This window comes from Panthera pardus, unplaced genomic scaffold (assembly GCF_024362965.1).
Source record: "Panthera pardus isolate Hobbes unplaced genomic scaffold, ASM2436296v1 HiC_scaffold_6, whole genome shotgun sequence".
Classification (NCBI taxonomy): Eukaryota; Metazoa; Chordata; class Mammalia; order Carnivora; family Felidae; genus Panthera; species Panthera pardus.
This window is the reverse complement of record NW_026526991.1, coordinates 56,706,086-56,725,535: the sequence shown is the minus strand read 5'-3', so window position 1 is coordinate 56,725,535 and position 19,450 is coordinate 56,706,086. Positions and strand designations below refer to the sequence as shown.

Below are 19,450 nucleotides of genomic sequence, written 5' to 3'. Positions count from 1 at the left end.
TGACCACAGCTTGGTGGCAAACTGATTGCCCAGTCCTGCAGGACATCTTCTGAGACGCCATACCAGAGAAATTAGCGAAGTTCCCAAACAGTGCAGAATTTGTTCAACAGTTCACACCTCCCTTCTGAAAACCCAGCGTAGGAGGCAAGAGACTGTTAGGTTGCTCGTGGCAGAGAAGCGCTGGTCAGTGCACTGATCTGAGGTGATGCAGACACTGGCAATAGAACAGAAGGCTCGGACTTAGGACTGGAGAACTGACAGCTCGTCCAAAGTAACAAGAAAGACAGGAAGTTATTTGAGCATAGATGCATATAGGTGGGTGGTGGGGGAGTTTGTGAAAATTCTCTTCCGTTTGCTTCTATTTTCTCAATAAAATCAGCTGAGTGAGGACAGGGGATTGATGAAGTCGGAGAGGCTCTTGGAGAGGGGAGGCTAAAATGATTATTCAGGAGAGTGGAAGGAGTAAAAAGACCGGGGAGTCTGAAAGCACTCATCTTGTCTAGCAAGTCTGCAAAAGCTTCCTGGAGAAAGGGATCTGGGAGCTGAGACCTTAAGAATGAGCTGGAGTTAGTCAAATGGACAGGGGACTTACCTTCTGGAAAAGGGAATATAGTATGTGATAAGACCTAGGGACTAGAAAAAGCATAACACATGTAAATATTGCCAATCGCAGTGCACAACGAGCAAAGTGTAGGATTTGAATTTGTAAAAAAACGGATGGGTGGAAGATTTGCTTTTCAGGTCTTTTATTTCATAGGGGTTTGGTCTTCTTAACAGCGATAATAAAATACTTGATGAATTGGGGTGCCTGGGTGGCTCAGTCGGTTAAGCGTCTGACTTCAGCTCAGGTCATGATCTTGCAGTTCCTGAGTTCGAGATCTGCATTGGGCTCTGTGCTGACAGCTCAGAGCCTGGAGCCTGCTTCAAATTCTGTGTCTCCCTCTCTCTCTGTCCCTCCCCTGCTCTCTCTCTCTCTCTCTCATACACATACACACACACACACACACACACACACACTCTCACACACACAAATAGACATCAAAAAATTTTTAAAAAGAACTTGGTGAATTAAGATTATTGAAGTGCAAGTCAAGTGTTAAGAAATTTATACATACTTGTGAAATTCAGATACACTGGGAATTCCTGGTGTCCCTAATGAAAGTCACAGTTAGTCCCACGAGCAGAAAAGTAAGCATAGCTGCAATTCTCAAATACGAAAAGTATTAATCATTTTGCAAATAATAGACTACATTATCTTCAACTCCTCTGTAATATCTTTGTAGCTATTACATCAGAGAGGAATTTAATGATATACTTATGATACTCAGTATCCTTAGTAAAAGTGTCCTAAGATCACACTCAGAATTACACAAACACACATCTATGCACATACATAGATATTCATAACTTTGGCAGAGAAGCTAGATAAAATGTGAAATGGAAGAATGTAAAAATAAAACCAATTACCATCTTGGCAATAAGAGTTCTTTCACTCTGCTTGGAATTTCTCTGAAAATAAGAGGATGCATTAGCATCAATTCAGAGAGTAATATGTTCCAATACTTACATCTCTAGGAGGTTTTACCCTTCCCACAAATAATCAAAAGACACTTGGACATGATGACATCTTAAACTATAGAGAATTAAGACCAAATACGACACAGTAATGAGACTCCATTTTTTTAAAAGTCTCACTTGGGGTTTATTCAAAATTTAAGTCTTCAATTAAACATACTAATAGTGTCCTACTTACCTTGTGTGTTCTGAGATCAGGCATCACTGAGGACACCCCTTTGATTTTATTCATTCTTCACTGTCGTGTGGACGTGTCTACAGTGTTCTCAGAGTTATGTTAAAAGCTATGGAGAATACTCAAAGAAGTACCTGCCCTTGGGAAGACTCCCAGAGAAAACTCACGAGAACCACAGTTCTCCTTTCATCCCTCACTCAAATAAGGTAATTGGCTCAAGTCCATGAGGCTTCTCCAAGCGAAAGAAGGGTCTGGTAGAACCACATGAATCATGAATGCTTCCATCATCAGCCATTAAAATACAGTGGAAAATTTAAGTCACCACATGCACGGCATGCTGTGGTCCACAGAGGGGGAGAAGTGGTGTGCCTCCTTTAATTACTCCCACAGAACTGAGCACATGTCTAGCCATGGTCTTTTCTTTTACTATTTTCCAAATAATGAGTACTCTAATTGCTTCAGTTCGAGCAGCCCTTGCTCATTTTAATGGTTGGCTGCCAGTGTTCTTTCTCTTTCTTTCTTCCCTCTATTCTCTACACACACACACACACACACACACACACACACACACACACAGAGTCTCCCCTCCCTCCCCCGTTTTTGGTCTGAATTTGATGAAAGTCTGGTTTCTACTCCCTGAAAGTTTAAGTGGTTAAATTAAATCACAACTTGCTTTGGTCAATCATCTAGGGAGCTCTTTAGGAATTGGGGAAACATTTTATTTACGACTCAGCTTTCCACCTGTGCTGACATGGCACGGGATTTACAACTATATTGAAAGCGTTATAACCAGCACCTCAGAAATTCCACATTCTCCTGAGCTGTATTATTATGGAACATTTGTCAGGCAGCCAATTGCTGTGTCAGCCCCTAATTGATTTATATTAGCATCTGTAGGAACGAGGTGGAGTGAGGATGGGGGTGAGCCTGGGCCGACTTCAGACTACCCCATTGCTGGGTCTCCTATGGACACGAGAGATTTGCAAACAGAATTGAACAGAGATACTGTGTTTTCCTTTTGTTTTGTTTTTAGGCAAGATGTTTAACATTACAGATGTTAACACAGCCAGTATAAACTTTTACTACCTTGGGAAAGTTTCGGGGAGCCTAGCATCTCCCTGCCAGGCTGTCACTTAACTATAAAGAACACGCGGCCCTAAAAGGTGAGCTGCATGTTTCCCCGGAGGGCAGGGGTTGGGGGTTGTGGGTAAAGAAACCCAGAAACAACTTCAAAATGTTTTCCTCTGTCAGCCTTCATTTACAAAAATAGTAGTTAGCTCTCATAGCTCTTTTTTACACTTAGATTCCCCACCTCCTAGATTAGAAACCTACATCTACCTATATTGTTCATTCAGAAACACCTGGACTGAGGTTGGGTCCAAGCTGAGGGACCCTGGAGAAATCAGCAAAAGGGACCATGGTGAAAAGGCCCAAGACGCTCGTTCACTACAACATGGGTTCTTGGAGACAAATGGTTTGCACAAGAGCTTTCAAACAATGGTGCTCCCGGAGTGTCTTGGCCAACATGATTTTAGATGTTAGCATCCTTGATGGACGTCACAGTCCCTGCCACTCCCTAACGTATCATGTCTGGTTCACAGCACACATTTAGATCACGGGCCTGGTCTCTGATGTACGTGAATCTGCAATGATTCACACACTGTCATCATGAAGCTTCTGCAGGAGATACAGGGCAGGGATGAAGGATGATGGGAAATGGGCAGGGTGTGAGTGTGGGGAATGCAAAGCTTTCTCACGGAAGAAAGGAGTTCCTTAGGTTTGTCTAGGCTTCGGGCTATGGGGCAACCACAGCTGAGAGTAACTTTAGGAAAGGCCTGCCTCTTTCTACTGCCCGCAGAGAACTACTGGCTGGTCAGCAGAGGTCCTGGTGGCAGGTGCTGGACACGGTGTGCCTGGCTGACAGAGCTCCTAGGCCACAGCAGACCTGGGTTACAGTATGCCTTCATCTCCCCGTGCCTGGATTATAGTATACTTTGTTTGTAGCATGCTCGTGTCACGTGCTGGTCGGGCACCATGTGCCTTGATCACAACTTGCTTCAGTTACACTCCCTAGACTTGACACACCTTGGTCAGAATGCACCTTGGTCACACCAGGCTTGTGCCATAGTGTTCCTTGGTTCCCAAATGCCTTGGTCCCAAAATATTGGCCATAGAGACCCTCTAACATGGTATACCTTTGTTGTGGCACTAGTGTGCTTTGCTCATAGTATATCTTGGCCACAAGTATGCTTGCTGTCTTGTGCCTTTGTCTATGTAGATGGGTCACAGTAGCCCTTGGTCATTGTGGGCTTCTGTCTCTATGTTCTTGGCTCACAAAGTGCCTAGCGTGCCCAGGCCACTACACAATGATGGTCACTCACCACTGGGTATCTGGGTGCCTGAGTCATGGCTCATGTGGGTCACAGCATTGATGAGGTTATAATGTGACTTCTGTTTACAAAGTAACAGTAACTGTAAATAACCCCCTGGCGTGAAGTGTTCTCACTGGAGGTGGAGAGACAAGTGGGATTCCAGAAGCCAAGTAACAGAGGCGTCACAGAGCCAGTAAGATAGGCAGGTACTCAAAATCAGTATACCTATGGTATACATAGTAACAGACTTTGTGTCGCAGAATGTTGAAGTGAATACTTTAAAAACTATCTCTATGCTAATGAATCCTGAATTTATCAATTCTTCCCAGCCCCATATGTTCATCTACCTGCTCGACATTACCACTTTGAATTGATGCCTGTGTCCCAAACTGAGCTGACATTCTCTTCTAACCTGACCTTCCTGCCTTCTTCCCCAATGGAGATTACACAATTCCAGGGCTCAGGTCGTTCAGACCAAAACTGATGGTCACCCTGACTCTACTTTTTCTCTCCTACCCCACACCCAACCCATCATCAAACCCTGCAGACTCTATAGTCAAAATATATAAACAATATAATCCTCACCACCTTCATTGCTATAGCTCTAGTCCAAATGACATCTTTCCTGGGTTATTAAAATCATCACATAATTAATCTCTTCGCTTCCAAACTTGTCCTCTTTACTCTGTTATCAACATAGGCACTAGATGAACCTGTTAACATGTAAGTCTTTTCTCTGGTGAAAACTCTTCGAAGTCTGTGTCCACTCCGCTGGGAAAGGCCGAAGTCCCTGCAGTGACTCCGAAGGACCCACAGTCTGACCCTGTGTGTTACCTCTCTGGTGTTATCCCCTCACTCTTTTCTCTCCAGGCCGCCCCCTTCTGGCTGCATGCCCCTGCTTCAGTGCCTTTACACTTGGAGTTTCTTGACTCCATGTGGAGAGCTCTGTCCCCAGACGTCAACAACGCTGAATCCCTCACTTTTTTTCAGCGCTTCGCTCAAATGATCCTGAATTTTGCCTTACTGCAAAGCACATTTCTTTGCTTTGTTTTTCTTAGCATTTGCCACTCTGTAACATACCCTGTATTTTAACTCATTCATTTTGCGTATTGTCTGTCTTGCACAGTGAGTTCAATGAGGGCAGCAACTTTTATTTAGTCTTTGTATTCCCTACAAGTGGAACAATGCTTGACATGCAAACGGTGCTCAAGACATGTTTGCCAAATGATTGAATATTAGGCAGTTACTACATTTTAAATGTCCCTTTTGCTCTCTGTTTTTTCTTTAACCTTTCTGAAAACTCTTTTGAGGTTTCATTGTCCTGTACACTTTTGACTCTTTTATCTATTCACTGTACAAACTCCTCATCTCATACCTCTCAGGACTTAGACTAACTTACATGCTAATCACTCACATCTCTTCATCAAGAGCATTTTTCACTCTCCTGACCTTTCTACTCTCTGACAGCCCACTGAAATTTCCTCTTGGTTTTCTAATACGGTCCTCAAATTGTATGAAATAAAATTCATTGCTTTCTTTCTCCAAATTTGTCATGTTCTATATCTCAGTTAATGGTGCTAGAGTCTAATCACAAAAATCAGAATTTTGGTATCTTCTTCAGTTTCTCCATGATAGTTACTTCTTTTTTTATTTTTTTTAAAAACCATTTTTTAAATGTTTATTTATTTTTGAGAGAGAGAGAGTGTGTGTGAGTGGGAGAGGGGCAGAGAGAGAGAAAGACACAGAATCCAAAACAGGCTCCAGGCTCTGAGCTGTCAGCACAGACCCCAACGTGGGGCTCGAACCTGAAAACCGGACCATGACCTGAGCCGAAGTCAGATGCCCATCCGACTGAGCCTCCCAGGTGCCCCTCCATGATAGTTACCTCCAATTTCTATTCGAAGACCTCTTTTTGGTCAGGATGACAAATTTTGATTTCTTATTTCAATCTTTACCTAGTAAATATAACATCCATGTATGCATCTATGGATGTATGTACATAAGACACACACATGCACACAGCACACAGCAATATGAGAAGCTAAAGTCACAGTCCTATTAAGTTCTAATTCAAAAACCTGATGGAACTAGAAGTTTGACCAACAGCCAAAAGTTCCTCAGGCATCAAAGGGAATGAAGCCAGGCTTACCGCATGAGATTGGGCACTGCAAGAGGCTCTCTACCTGTGGAATGCAGTGCAAAAAGCAGTGGCTACTGACCAGGGTGAAGGTTTTCAATCTGTCCACTTGCAGCACTTAAGACAGGCTGGACTTGAACCACGCTGTCTGCTACTCCTCTGACTGAATGGGACAAGTGCTGCATATCATCCGTAGTTTCTCCTATGAAACCAACCTACTTCTTGGCGAGCGGTCTAGCTATGCCCCCAAGGCTATCATAAAAAACACTATAGAGAAAAACAAAAGTGGTCCTACAGGGAGAAAAGAAAAATGATCAACCTGCAAGCCAAAATTCCAAAGCACACAACTAAAAGAGACAGTCAATAATATTGACAAGTGGGAGATGGTGTCAGTCTCGAAAAAAATACAAATAATGGAACAATCTATACATGATTTTGAAACCTTTTTATTTAAGATTCTCAGAGACACACAAAAGCTATGACCCAGGGAAAAGTTGTGAAATACCAACTAGAAGATATAATTCAGAAATGGTTAAAAACAGATACAGCTAGCAATTGTGTGTATATAGACAGCGTCCTTGACTTTAAAAAAAGGAGGACCTTCTACAATGTAGTCAAAGAATTAGAGAATTCAGACACTACTGGGCATTTGCCTACAACAAACACAGAAGGAGAGTAAATTAAAAATGTAAAAGATAATTTGAGGTTCCAAATTACATCTTAAAAGGGATGTGAGACTTCAAAAACAAATCAACCCTTCTCTAGAAAATAATTTTCCAGACTTCAGGTTATGAGTTTTCATATCAAAAGTGCATCCTTAGTTGCAGGTATGGTCAATAAAAATAAACCCACATTCACACCCATCGCAGTGAAATTGAAAGGCATAAAAGATAGAGTAAAAGTCTCAAAAGTTATGAGAGAAAAGATGGATTAGCAACAAAAGAATGATGATTATACTTAAAACTGATTTCAACTAATGATTCTGGAAGACAACAGAGTAGTATCTCTGAAATGCCAAGAGAAAACTACCATCGTTTTAACACTTTATATCAAGCTAAACCATGATTCAAGAGTGAGGAACCGATGAAGACTCACAAAGGCCATGAAAATGTACTTTTCCACAAGTTAAAATAACTCTTAAGGGATAGAGTTCATCAATAAGAAAAATGAACCAAATGAAATTAAATAGGAAAACAAAAATGATCGAAGTAATGGTAAAATATGTTGGCAATCTATAAAGCCATCTGCAAGAAAATTCTAGAAACATCACTGGAGAGAGTGGAGGTGGTAGGAAGTGGTAGGAACTCAGGAAGAATGTGTTAAAGTCATTCATTAAGAGAAGGACAGAGAAGATTTCCCTCTTGCTAGAAAAAAAAACAAAACAAAACAGAAAAATGCATGTTAACATTTTAGTAGTAAATTCCTAAAGAATAAAAATGCAAACAACAGGTTCCAAACTAGCAAGGTAAAAGAAGAGTGAACAAGAAAATTTTCAGCAATCTAACAGAAGTCAGGAAAGGGAAAAAAATGGGTACCTGGGTGGTCAGTTTGTTGAGAGTGAGACTTGGGCTCAGGTCATGATCTCACAGTTTGTGGGTTCAAGCCTTGCTCTGTGCTGACAGCTTGGAGCCTGTAGCCAGCTTCAGATCCTCTTTCTCTTCCTGCCCCTCCCCACTCTTGCTCTGTGTGTGTGTGTCCCTCTCTCCCTCAAAAATAAACATTAAAAGAATTAAAAATAAATAAAAAATTAAAAAAGGAAAGGGGAAAATGAAGAAAGCATAGAAAAAGGATGGGAAACAGAAGAAAACAAAATGGTAAAATCCAAATATATTAGCAAAGTCAAATGGTAATAGCTTGAACTCCTCTATTAAAAACTAAAAACCACATTGGGGGAAATTTTCAGGTACATTCTGATTATAAAGGACATTTTTTTTTAAATTGTGGTAAAAAAGACAACACAATTTAGCATCTTAACCATTTTTAAGGGCACCGCTCAATAGGGTTAAGTGCATTCACATTGTTATGGAACAGATCTCCAGAGCTTTTTCATCTTGTAAATCTGAAACTCTCCATAATAGAGTCCCCCTTTCCCCTAGCCCTGGTAACCATCATTCCACTTTCTGTTTCTATGAATTTGATTACTTTAGATACTTCAGGTAAGTGAAATTATACTTTTTATTTTTATTTAAGAAATTGTTTTAATGTTTATCTTTGAGAGAGAGAGAGAGAGAGAGAGAGAGAGAGAGAGAGAATATGGAATATGAATCTAAAGCAGGCTCCAGGCTCTGAGCTGTCAGCACAGAGCCCTATGCAGGGCTCGAACTCACGAAATGTGAGATCATGACCTGAGCTGAAGTCGGACACTGAACCGACTGAGCCACCCCAGGCTCCCTGGAATTATACTTTATAAATCACACAAAAAGATGGAAAATAACAGGATTGGAAAAGAGACATAAAGCAAATAGAAAATTAATTGGTGTAGAATAAACATTAGCCACTCCAATCAGCTTATGCTCAGAGCAACACTGCTTTTTAAGGAGTGGGGCGTAGAAGAAGAATCAATGGAGGAGACCAAGAAAAAAAATGAATGGGAGAATCATGAGCAGAATAAGAATGTAGAGATTCAGAGAGTAAAGATTATGCAACAATATATTAGTTCAGTCAAATAAGGACCTAAACACATGAGCAAATGTAGAAGTTCAGAGTACTGATTATCTCTATTGGTGATCTTGGCCAAAGCAATTTCAGTTGAATTTGAGCAAATTCCTGTCTCTCAGATTGAAGAGGAATTGTGCTTTTGAGAAGTTTGAGAAAAAATGGGTGAGAAGATAACGTACAGGTGAGGCTAAGGGAATATAAATATTGCTTTACAGGACACATATAACCATTTTTATATATTGAGAGCAAAGAGATTAAGCCAGAGGGGTGGCAACATTTCTCTCCAGCTACATCTCACATACATTTCCTTTAACACAGGGCCACTCACTGGTCCCTGAACAGCCCTATACCTTCACCTGTACTTTGATATCGGTACTGTTTCCAGGGACTAAAATTTCCTTTCCCTTTTTTGCCACTTCTTACTCATCCCTTTAGATTTAGCTCAAATATGCCCTCCTTTGTTAAATCCTCTCTGACTCTCCCAGGAGAACCAAACCCTTGATCCATTGTATTCATTGGGTTTGTAAATAAGTCTGTTCTTCTGTAACAAGATAAATGTTATTTATACATGGAATTATATATGCCATTTCTAGGTATGAGTCTAGCCATGGATTTCTCCTCCTTAGTATAAGTCATATTTTCCTGCTTCTTTACAGACCTGGTAATTTTTTTATTATTGTATCAAATATTATGAATTTAAACTTGAGTGTTGTGTGTTTTGGTATTTCTATAAATATTCTTGAGCTTTGTTTTCAAAGACATATAAGTAACTTTGAAATAGCTTGACTCTTTTGAATCTTCATAGTTTTTAGGTGGGACCAGAGCAGTCTTTAGGGCTAATTTTGCCCCATTACTAAGGCAATGTCCTGGGGAGTCTACCTGATGCCCACTGAATTATGAAGTTTTACACTCCAGTTAGGACCAACTACTGCCCCTGTGGGAACTTCGGAAATGTTCCTTCTAATTCTTTTCCTGGCCGTGGGTTGTTGCCTCACACACATGTGCTAATGGATATCCAACTAAAGACTCAAGGGGAACCTGTGCAGATCTCTGAAATTGTCTGTGTAGTTTTCTCCTATGTAGTACCCTACACTCCCAACTCTCTTTCACTCAGATAGATGGTTGGACCCCAGTTGGTCCCCTCTTCCAATGCCATAGCCTGGTATTAGAGGGCTCACCTTATTAATTTTTATTTCCTTGGGGATCATTGCCTTGTGATTCCCAATGTCTAATGTCTGAAAATGACTGTTTGAACAATCATGTTTCAATGAGGAAAAGAATGGGAAGCTAGGAGCTGGGAGATTTCAGATTAAAAAAATAAATATCAACAGTGAAGTTTTTAAAGTTATACATGCATAGCCATAAAATTTAGTCATTACTGATTAAATTCTAACTTTTTATCACCATGATATTTTGCATAGATTTAATGGCTTCTCCTTCCCTATATAGCTGTTATTATTCGCATAGAGCTTCTTGGGTATTAGCATCCATGTAATATGATATGTGAATTATAAAGCCATTCAAAAGGAGCTACACTGTGTAGGCAACAGGTTTTTTCTTCTTCTCCTGGTTGTGATAAGCTTATAACTACTTGTGTTCCGAGAAAGGCAAATCACATCCACTACTGATTATATTAATATCTACTTTTATTGAGAATTTTACCATAAGAAAATCATCACTGTTTTATCAGGGTGTGACCTCCTGAAAAGAAGAATCCTTCAGTGATCCAGGCCATGTCTCATTGACTTTTGATATCCCAAGAGTCTGTCACATTGCTGGTACTCACGTGTTAAGAGAACTTGAAACACAGTTGCAAAAATCTGTATGACCAAATACACTCAATAAGCCTCCTTTAAAAGTATATCCATGGTTGAGGTGGAAAGAGAGGACATTGTAACAGCGGTGGGATGTACCACTGCAAGAGGATGCTCAGTAAATGCTAGCAGGGTCGAGGACTTAGTGACCTGCCACAACAGAACCCAAGTCCTGGCATCTATGTTACTGCTGGTCATTGAGGCCAAGCTGTTCATTTTTAAAAGGGAGCTTGATAAATTAATGAAGAACAAAGTCAATGAGCATCTTGGGCTGTTCTTCATTTTAAAATATGATTTTAAGCAGGGGCAGGACAAGCTGTTATAAATACACCCCAAATGCCATGTTCAAGTGCAATAAGCACTTTTTTCCTCACTTATGTTGCTAGTCTTCAAAGCAAATATCCCAGGTTGGTGGGGAGACCGTATTCCATTCAGCCATTCAGAGACCCAGTCTCTCCTACAGGTGAAGTCAAGGAAGAGCAGCTCTCGGCTATGGCTTTCCAATCAGACAGCTGCAGGAAAAGGACATGGATGGGTGCTTGTAAGTAAAGGTTGTGTGTCCAGGCTTTCTACTTCTGTTCACATTCCACTGGGGGGAAAAGTCACACAGCGATAGACACACCTAAATGCAAGGTGACTGAGAAATATATAGTTGCTGGGCAGCCATATGTGCAGTTCCTACCCAAATAAAAATCTGTTGACACACCTGGCCACCTGTTTACTTTTAGTAAACTGAACAGGAAATTATTTTCCTGCTGACTGCTGGACCAAATCATCTGGTGATTGTTTGAAAAAGAAACAAAGATCTTTTGACTTCCTTTAGTTCTTTCTAGAAGGCGTCCTACTGACACACAGGTTAACTGTTCTTAGTATTTTTCATACAATGACATCACAGCTGGCTTTGTAACTAACAGCTTCCTGTGTTACTCTCATGACAGTTCATATGAAGTTCTATGGGAAAACATTGCTACGTGTGGGGCAAAAAGAAAAAGCTTGCTTTTCAAGGAGCCTCTGGATTCGAACAGAAGAAAAATAAACATTTCAGGACAATAATTTTTTCGTATGTCTAGGAGTTTCTTTGGGGAAAAATATGAGTATTTAAAATATTTAATATTTAATAGCCCAAGCATCTAAGATAGCACCTAAGAGTACTCAAAAAAAAGTTTGCAAAAAAAATGAGAAAATACACACAAGGACAAGAGTGTTGTTGCCAAATTTCAACTTTAGGCTGTACATGTGTCAATATAAACCACAGAGGTGCATAGGGGCTGGTCAGGGGTACTGTACTGTTCTCTGAAAAGCTGGGAGTAGGGGGTTGCAAAGCGGGTACGGTTTGAAAGGTGGGCTGGATCTATGAGTGAAAGATCTTATACACCATAAATGGGATTTAAAGCTTAGCCATCAATGGTTTTTAAACAGGAAAGTGACCAATTCAGATCTAGTTTAGAAAACTAATTTTGTGAAACAATGAATCGGGTAGGAGAGAGACAAAGGACAAAAGACAGATGAGGGTCTGAACTTGGCAGTGGCAATGGGCTAAGAGGGAAGGCATAAACCATCTTGAGGACATTCAGGTGCAAAATCAATAGGAGTGGTGATTACTGATGATTAAACATGGAAAGGAGTACCAGAAATGAAATTGTTCTGGGATGCAGGTGGGAAACCTGGATAATCAACTTGTTCTAGGACACGCTGAGTGAAGTGCATTTAACACTTGTAGATAGTTCCATTAAAATTACAAAGTTAGTTAAAAAATAGCTACAGGGGCCAAAGCTATTTAATGCAAGGTATTATAAGTATTTATGAACCTGCTTCCTGTCCCTCTGATTAATTAGGACAAGGATCATTTTACTCATTTCTCTATCACTGATTCAAAATATACATACAACTAAGTATATAAGAAATGTCTGACAGCTGAGAGTGTGTTATCAAATTTCCACTCTGAGCTGTAGATAGATCAAAACAAAACCATATGCAGAAATATCACAGTAACTACCAAAACAATGACAATCTCATGAAGGCATTAGGTGTTATGTTTAAACAGGATTAAAAAAAAAAGTTTACTTGTTAAAAGCTAAAATCAACCATAAAACCCAACAGAGATACATGAAAATTATAGAAATCCGAGAGTGAAATTGTAACAATTGTGGATTGCTTTGCCTTATTAAGATGTATTCTTAAAAATTCTTTAAAACATGTAATTCTAATAAAAGGCTACATGCAAATACTGATTATAATTTCTTATGCTCATGGATATCAATCAACATATGGGAGGATACAGAATTCGGACCCTAGACACTAAAACCGGTAGAAATGATAATTATCTTGAAATTTTTACAATAGAGAGATTTGGGGAAACTGTATACATTTCAATTTATAATATAGATTTTCATGTTTTTTAATCTCAGTAATACATCTCAAGTTAAATCAAACATCTTTATTAAAAGACACCAATTATCAGATTTCTCAAAAAAAACAAAACAAACCAAATGGTCCCAAATATTGGGATCAATATTTCTCTGTTAAAAGACTTTCTTTTTATACATTAGTTTAAAAAGTGCCTCATGGAAAAGGTAAGTTCTGGTAACTGGATATTTCTCAAATATTGAAATAATTCCAATTCATGAAGAAACCGTACCCCTCTTTGAAGACTCTAATAGTTTTTTTGGCAGGACGCTGCGCTATTCAATGTGTTCATGGAATGCCGTCTTAAAAAATAGTGAGTTCTAAATTATCCTATTACACAAGTCCAACCACTACAGATTCCGAGAGTGGGAGGCACATAGCAGGCTCTCTGTGGTGACATTTGGTTCTCCTTCTTGAAAAATACCCCTGTAGCACATCTATTGTAATGTTGGTTATAACTTACTTCCTATCACATTAAATCAAAAGGACTAACACCCTTCAGGTGTGTACAAATAGCAATTCACTTTCCTTTTTGACATCAAGTTTTTAAAAATAGTACCATTGGCTTTATTCTGAGAAGTAATTTCTGGCTTCTGTTAAGAGGACTGTGAAAGTGAGTTGTAAACGTTCCACAGACTAGACATTACGAAATATTGCTGGGGCACCTGGGTGGCTGTTGGGTAAGTGTCCGACTTTGGCTCAGGTCATGATCTCACGGTTCCTGGGTTCGAGCCCTGAGTCGGGCTCTGTGGTGACAGCTCAGGGCCTGGAGCCTGCTTCGGATTCTGTGTCTCCCTCTCTCTCTGCTCCTCCCCTGCTCATACTCGGTCTCTCACAAAAATAAACATTAAACAAATTTTTTTAATGTTGCCTGCCACAGTTATATAACCTTTATCTCCGAATATCTTAAAAAACAGGTTGAGATTACACACAGTAACGATGTTATCATTAGCACTGGTAATGAAGAAAACACTATGAAAGTGGCGTGACCATCTATTAAGACATGTTGTATGTGAATTAGTCTTTATCAGAAAGCACAGAAAGATTAAATTGAAAAATTTTAGGCATTATTTTTCATAAACTAAATGATTTGGTATTTATCTTTTTCTGAAGTCTGTATTATTCTAGGATATATTAATACTTACTAGATTCATTTTGTGATTATATACGTTCTTTTCCTGCAAATGTCAAAGAGAAATTGAGCTCCTGTTTTTCCACACAGCTAAAATTATCTGTAATCCATATATACACACAGAGTAAAAGGGAAAAATCATATTAAAGTAGAGTGAATATAATTTTTGAATTTCAAGTGTTAATGATTTAAACCTTTGTGGCTAAGTCCGGAAAAATGAAATCTGTTAAAAGAAGTTCTTAATCATTGAATAGGCCCCCATCAATGCTTGCAACACATCTGGCAATAATGAAGACAAGTTAGTAAGATTTTGAAAGTCTGGCAATATGATAAAGCCAAAGCATACAAAATCACTTCTCTGCACATAGTCACTGGTGTTCCAAGGAAGGATCAACTTCCTGTCCTAGACTCTGGTGTCTACATTAAAAGAAGAAAATCTTACTACAGTCTGGGGTCGTTTCTGGCTCACAGACAGCAAAACTGGACACTCCCTAAGCAGGAAAACGTCACCCCACCCCCCAACATATCCTCCGAGAAGAATCTGCTTTTCTAACACTTTAGTTCAAACACACTTTAGTTCAAAGGACTGACAATGGCATAAATTCACACCTTCATCAGGTTGGATTTTAAAGCTTAATGTGCTATGCATTAACTCTTCCCATATATATTTAACTATTCTTGGGCAAGAGGATTGGTCTTTAAACTATAGACGTAAACAAGAATTGCCTTTAAAAAATCCAATTTCATCACCTGAATTAGTAGACTTAAGTTTACTTCAAGTAATTGAAATAATGTCAATTTTAAAGATGACTATATTCATGTTTTGTGTGTATATACGCACCATGTAATGACATTTTCACTTAAATACTATTTAAAACAAATATTTTAAATAGTTTAAGTAACAGATTTGATACTCAGTTTTTACCAAAAGCAGGATAACCAAATTAGGAAAATATTTTAATTCTTTAGAATAGCTTAAAAGTACCTTTTTTTATAAGAACTGCTCATCCAACACAAAATCAGTAAAAAATAGCCAAGATTTCTATCAGCATCCCACTATAACCTGGAACAGTAAATGAAAATCACCTCTGCTATAGCCACTTTAACTACAGAAATGTGCAGTAAACCATGCTCTTGTTATAATTAAAGGGATGGTAAATGTGAAACTATTTGGAAAAGCACAAGGCATCAGGCCACGTAAGGCATTATTATAATTAAAGAAACATGGCTTGAGCAGTGATTTAAGCAATGGTGGTTGCACTACATTATACCAGACTATACCAACAAATGTTTGTAAAGTTAGAAATAAATTAATACACCTCGAATCTTTGTAGCTCTTTTTCGTTTACAATGTGCTTTTATATACACTAATCTGATTTGAGTTTGCATTACCTCAACTCTGTGTGATAGGCAGAATGGTCAGTTTTTGCTCATATTTTAATGTGCTAAGTAGAATTTCCTTCAATTTGGACGTGATAATATGAAATTATTAAGCCTAAAATGTTGTTGAGAACAACAAAAACTGTAATTGTATAGATGGGGCTTAGGATCAAAATGACACATTTTATTAAATGCAATGTGCAAAATAAAATGAAGTGACCTCTATTCAAAAAAGGTACAAGACAGGTATTAATTAAAATGTTTTAGTACTCATTTTCAATAAAAAGAAATCTGGCATTATAAAAATACATAAAATAGTCATGGATTCATACCATTAATTTACATTAAGATTTTTTTTTCACATAAAACAAAGTTAAAATAGTTTAAAAAGGTATCCTTATATGAAAGTTACTCCCAGTATAAAATTTTTTATAACTTTTTGTAATTTTGGTCCATCTGTATAAATAAGACATTTTATCCTTTTAAAATTCATAACTCCATTTAAAAACATAGGATTCTCTCTCTTTTAAATAAAAGTCTGCTTGAGGTAGTATGTTAGAGCTCTTCTTTGCTCCTACTCAGTCTAGGTGTCCAAGTCATAAGACTGAAAATTTGGAGTCCTATGGTTTTCTAAGGTCTGTTGATAGGTACACGTGTGATTTTCTTGCTGAAAATCTGTCCTTTCTTTCCCATATTCCTCTGACTCAGAGTCCAAGTCTGGGGAAGAACGAGCTTTTAGGTGAAATGCTCTTGGCTGACAATCTGATGGCTGTCCAAAGCTTGAAAAAGCATCCAGGTGAGCTCTCTTCAGAGGCTTTCCAAATGTTCCTGAAAGAAAACAAAAAACAAACAAAACAAAAAAGACCCCTTAACATATGGGTCCTTTGGCTAGTATGGATATTAAAACATTTTAAATGAAGGAGCATCTTACCCCGTGAGCACAAATAAGTGTTTTGTACAAGTCACTTATGGTTTCAGGTATATGTGCATCTGTGTTATGGAGAGAGAACTTACGGAACGGAGCTGAGGAATGAACACATATGTCCAATCATTGCATTTCATAACCTACAGTAATATTAATCACTGTGCAATGAAGTTCCCCAATGTAAGTTCTTCCAAATCCTAGCTTTGTTACTGAAGGGTCCACAATTTTCCATGAAGGAGATATGGATTGTTGGTTACAACTAAATTGTGCCTAGATACAGAAACTTTCTCTCAAAATCATCCTTATGCCTTGCCCTTTCTTCTTCACTAACAAAATATTATTTGACTCAAATTCTTGTCGCAGTCATATAAAAGATATTTTCATTGTTAAAAGAAGGAATATAAGTAGTTACACTGTGACAAAACAAAATTTCTTAAAAGCTGGTAAACGGTTTTAAAATTCCGTTTTTTAAAAACAAGATAATTTGTGGTTCATTTTCCCATATCCTCACTCAGTGAAAAGATGGCCTCAGTTCTATCCATTGCTTGTCTGAAGCACTAGACCAAAAAACTCACAAATGAGTCTTGGCACTAGCCAGTGTCTACCACCACCAACTTGGGCTTTAAGGCTCTGACGGGCTCCTCCACCAAAGCAGTCCGGCTTGGCAGACGGGCAGATGTTGCCAAGCAGGACGCTGTCCACCCTCCGACCGTGGTCCAAGTGTGAGCACCACCAGACAGCCCAAACCACAATCATGCAGCGCGCACAACTCCACCCCAAAAGCTGCTGTAGCCCAAAACCACTTTTTCCACATGGCTGACAAATGGAGCTCCTAAGTCACTCCCCAAATTCTTGTCTTCTAGATGATGCCACACACAGTGTTAACCAGAAAGCTCCTAGGGCTTACTTACGGATTACATATATAATCAAGGAAAATCCCCCGTGGCTGACTCCGCCTTTAGAAACACGTGTACTAACTCACAGGATGTCATGACAACACCATTTCAACAACAACAACGACAAAACACTCTTCACAAGTTTGGCATCTGAGGCGCTCGCTGCTCTCCCACATACAACATGGAATGTGAGTCCTGAGTTAAGGGGTCTACTAATAAACTCACCCATGAAAGAATTACTTGAAGCAACTGATGCTGGCTCTGGACTTAGACTGAAATCTAAAGAGGACTTGTTTAGACACAAACTTTTCATTCCGGGTCCTTCATTCTGAGAGTAAGTGGAGTTGATTAATTTCCTCACATGTGAAGGCCATCCTACATCACTGCCATTCTGTTCACAGGATTCTTCTGAAGGATAAGGACATGGGTAGCACTCCTTTTTCTTTATGTGACTGGGCTCACAGTGGTCCATTAAAGCTGTTCTCAGGTCAGGGCCACAGCCTTTCGAATTTGGGGACATTATCAGAAAGAGCCAGAGTTAGTGCTTCTGAAAATCTCTCCAGGAAACAGGACTCAGATAAGAAAACCACATACCTGTATGATAGGCTTCAAAAGGATCGGAGCCACATACATTCCCCTTCAAATACACAGGGCCTGAGGATCCCAAAAAGGGACAAAGGAATGGATCCGTGGAAACTTCCACATCGGCTTCACTGCTATTGTCGATATTACACGTTCCTTTAAAACAGACATCTCAGTCACCAAATGAATTTGATTCAAGTATCCTTCAACACTGTCTCCACTTTTGGTATTTTTCCATTATTTAGAGATAAAAATTTTGGATAGAATGACATATAAAAGAAATAAATTGCAGAAATTTATAGCAGGAAATTTACTGAGGCCTATGGATTAGTAACTAACTAAATCTGTGCCATCTTACAGAAAGAGTCACTTGATTAACCATCATACGGACGTGTTCACCTGGGTGAGCCTCCCCGCCCGGCTTACGAGAGAAACTGATCCGTGTGTCTGCGTACAGCACCTAAAGCAGCCATGGTCTGAAACACATGATGGCATCAGCACTGCCCCCTTCCTCCATAATGTCACAGGTGAGCAGGATGAGGAAGGGGCCTCAGCAAATGATCTCTGAATGCCCAGCTCAAAGATGAGCTCGGCCAAAAAAAAAAAAATAAATCCCTACTGTGAGTATCTGAGCCAAAAAACCCAGAAATGATATGCCAGTTAGCAGTGGCCACAGTAGAAGGAGGACAAGAGATGTGGTGCAGGTGAGAGATGCCATGATAGGCCATGTGCCTGAGAAGTAGGAACCGGGCAGTCTTCGAGAGAAGAGACTGTACAGAATGTGATCAGTGATGCTGGTGGCCTCTGGAGTTGCTGACAGCACCAATCTCCAGCCCCGGCGCCCACGTGACACAGCATTATTGCGTTCCAGTTCTGTTGCTTTAAACTTTCATAAATGTCTCGGGTAAACCCTGCTACATTTGAACAAGCTTGGGCTTCTGCCCTTTGCAACCAAATGAGCCCAACCAGAACACCCACTTGGGTGTGCAAATCTTCTATCTCTAGACCGCTGCCTTGCCAAGCACTTTGTGATTATTTGTTGAAATTTTTGTCTCATCACTGACTACACTATGAGACTGAAAACAAGTATCTTCCCTCTTGACTACAGAGCCCACCACAGAGCAGATATTCAATAAATGCTTGTGGGACAAGATGGTAAAATGTTTGAAAAGAATGTCAATAGCTTTCACTTTTTGAGCCCTTTAGTATGTGCCAAGCACTATGCAGTTTTCCAGTATCATTTTAATTTCACAACAACCTAATAAGTACTATAGAAATGCCCAAGGATACACAGGGAGTAAATGTCAGAAGTGGGTCTTGAACCAAGCCTGCGTGCTTGTCTTATGCTGCCTCCATGGTTATTCTTAAAACCACACAGTTCTTTTTTTAATGTTTATT

General features: G+C 39.4%; 1 protein-coding gene across 3 annotated transcripts in view; it reads right to left on the bottom strand.

Annotated features, from left to right (window-relative positions):
* Window positions 1-12,761: 12,761 nt before the first annotated feature.
* Window positions 12,762-19,450, bottom strand: part of LRIG3 (leucine rich repeats and immunoglobulin like domains 3) — a 52,455-nt gene continuing 45,766 nt past the window's right edge. For 2 of the 3 annotated variants that reach the window (XM_019454953.2, XM_019454955.2), the window contains 3 exons: window positions 18,065-18,208; window positions 17,696-17,971; window positions 12,762-16,477 (listed from right to left, as the gene is read on the bottom strand). In XM_019454953.2, coding sequence (XP_019310498.1) covers window positions 16,233-16,477; window positions 17,696-17,971; window positions 18,065-18,208 — 665 coding nt within the window. In that variant the 3' untranslated portion in view covers window positions 12,762-16,232. The remainder of the gene's footprint in view (window positions 16,478-17,695; window positions 17,972-18,064; window positions 18,209-19,450) is intronic. The other variant, XM_019454954.2, reaches the window with a different exon arrangement.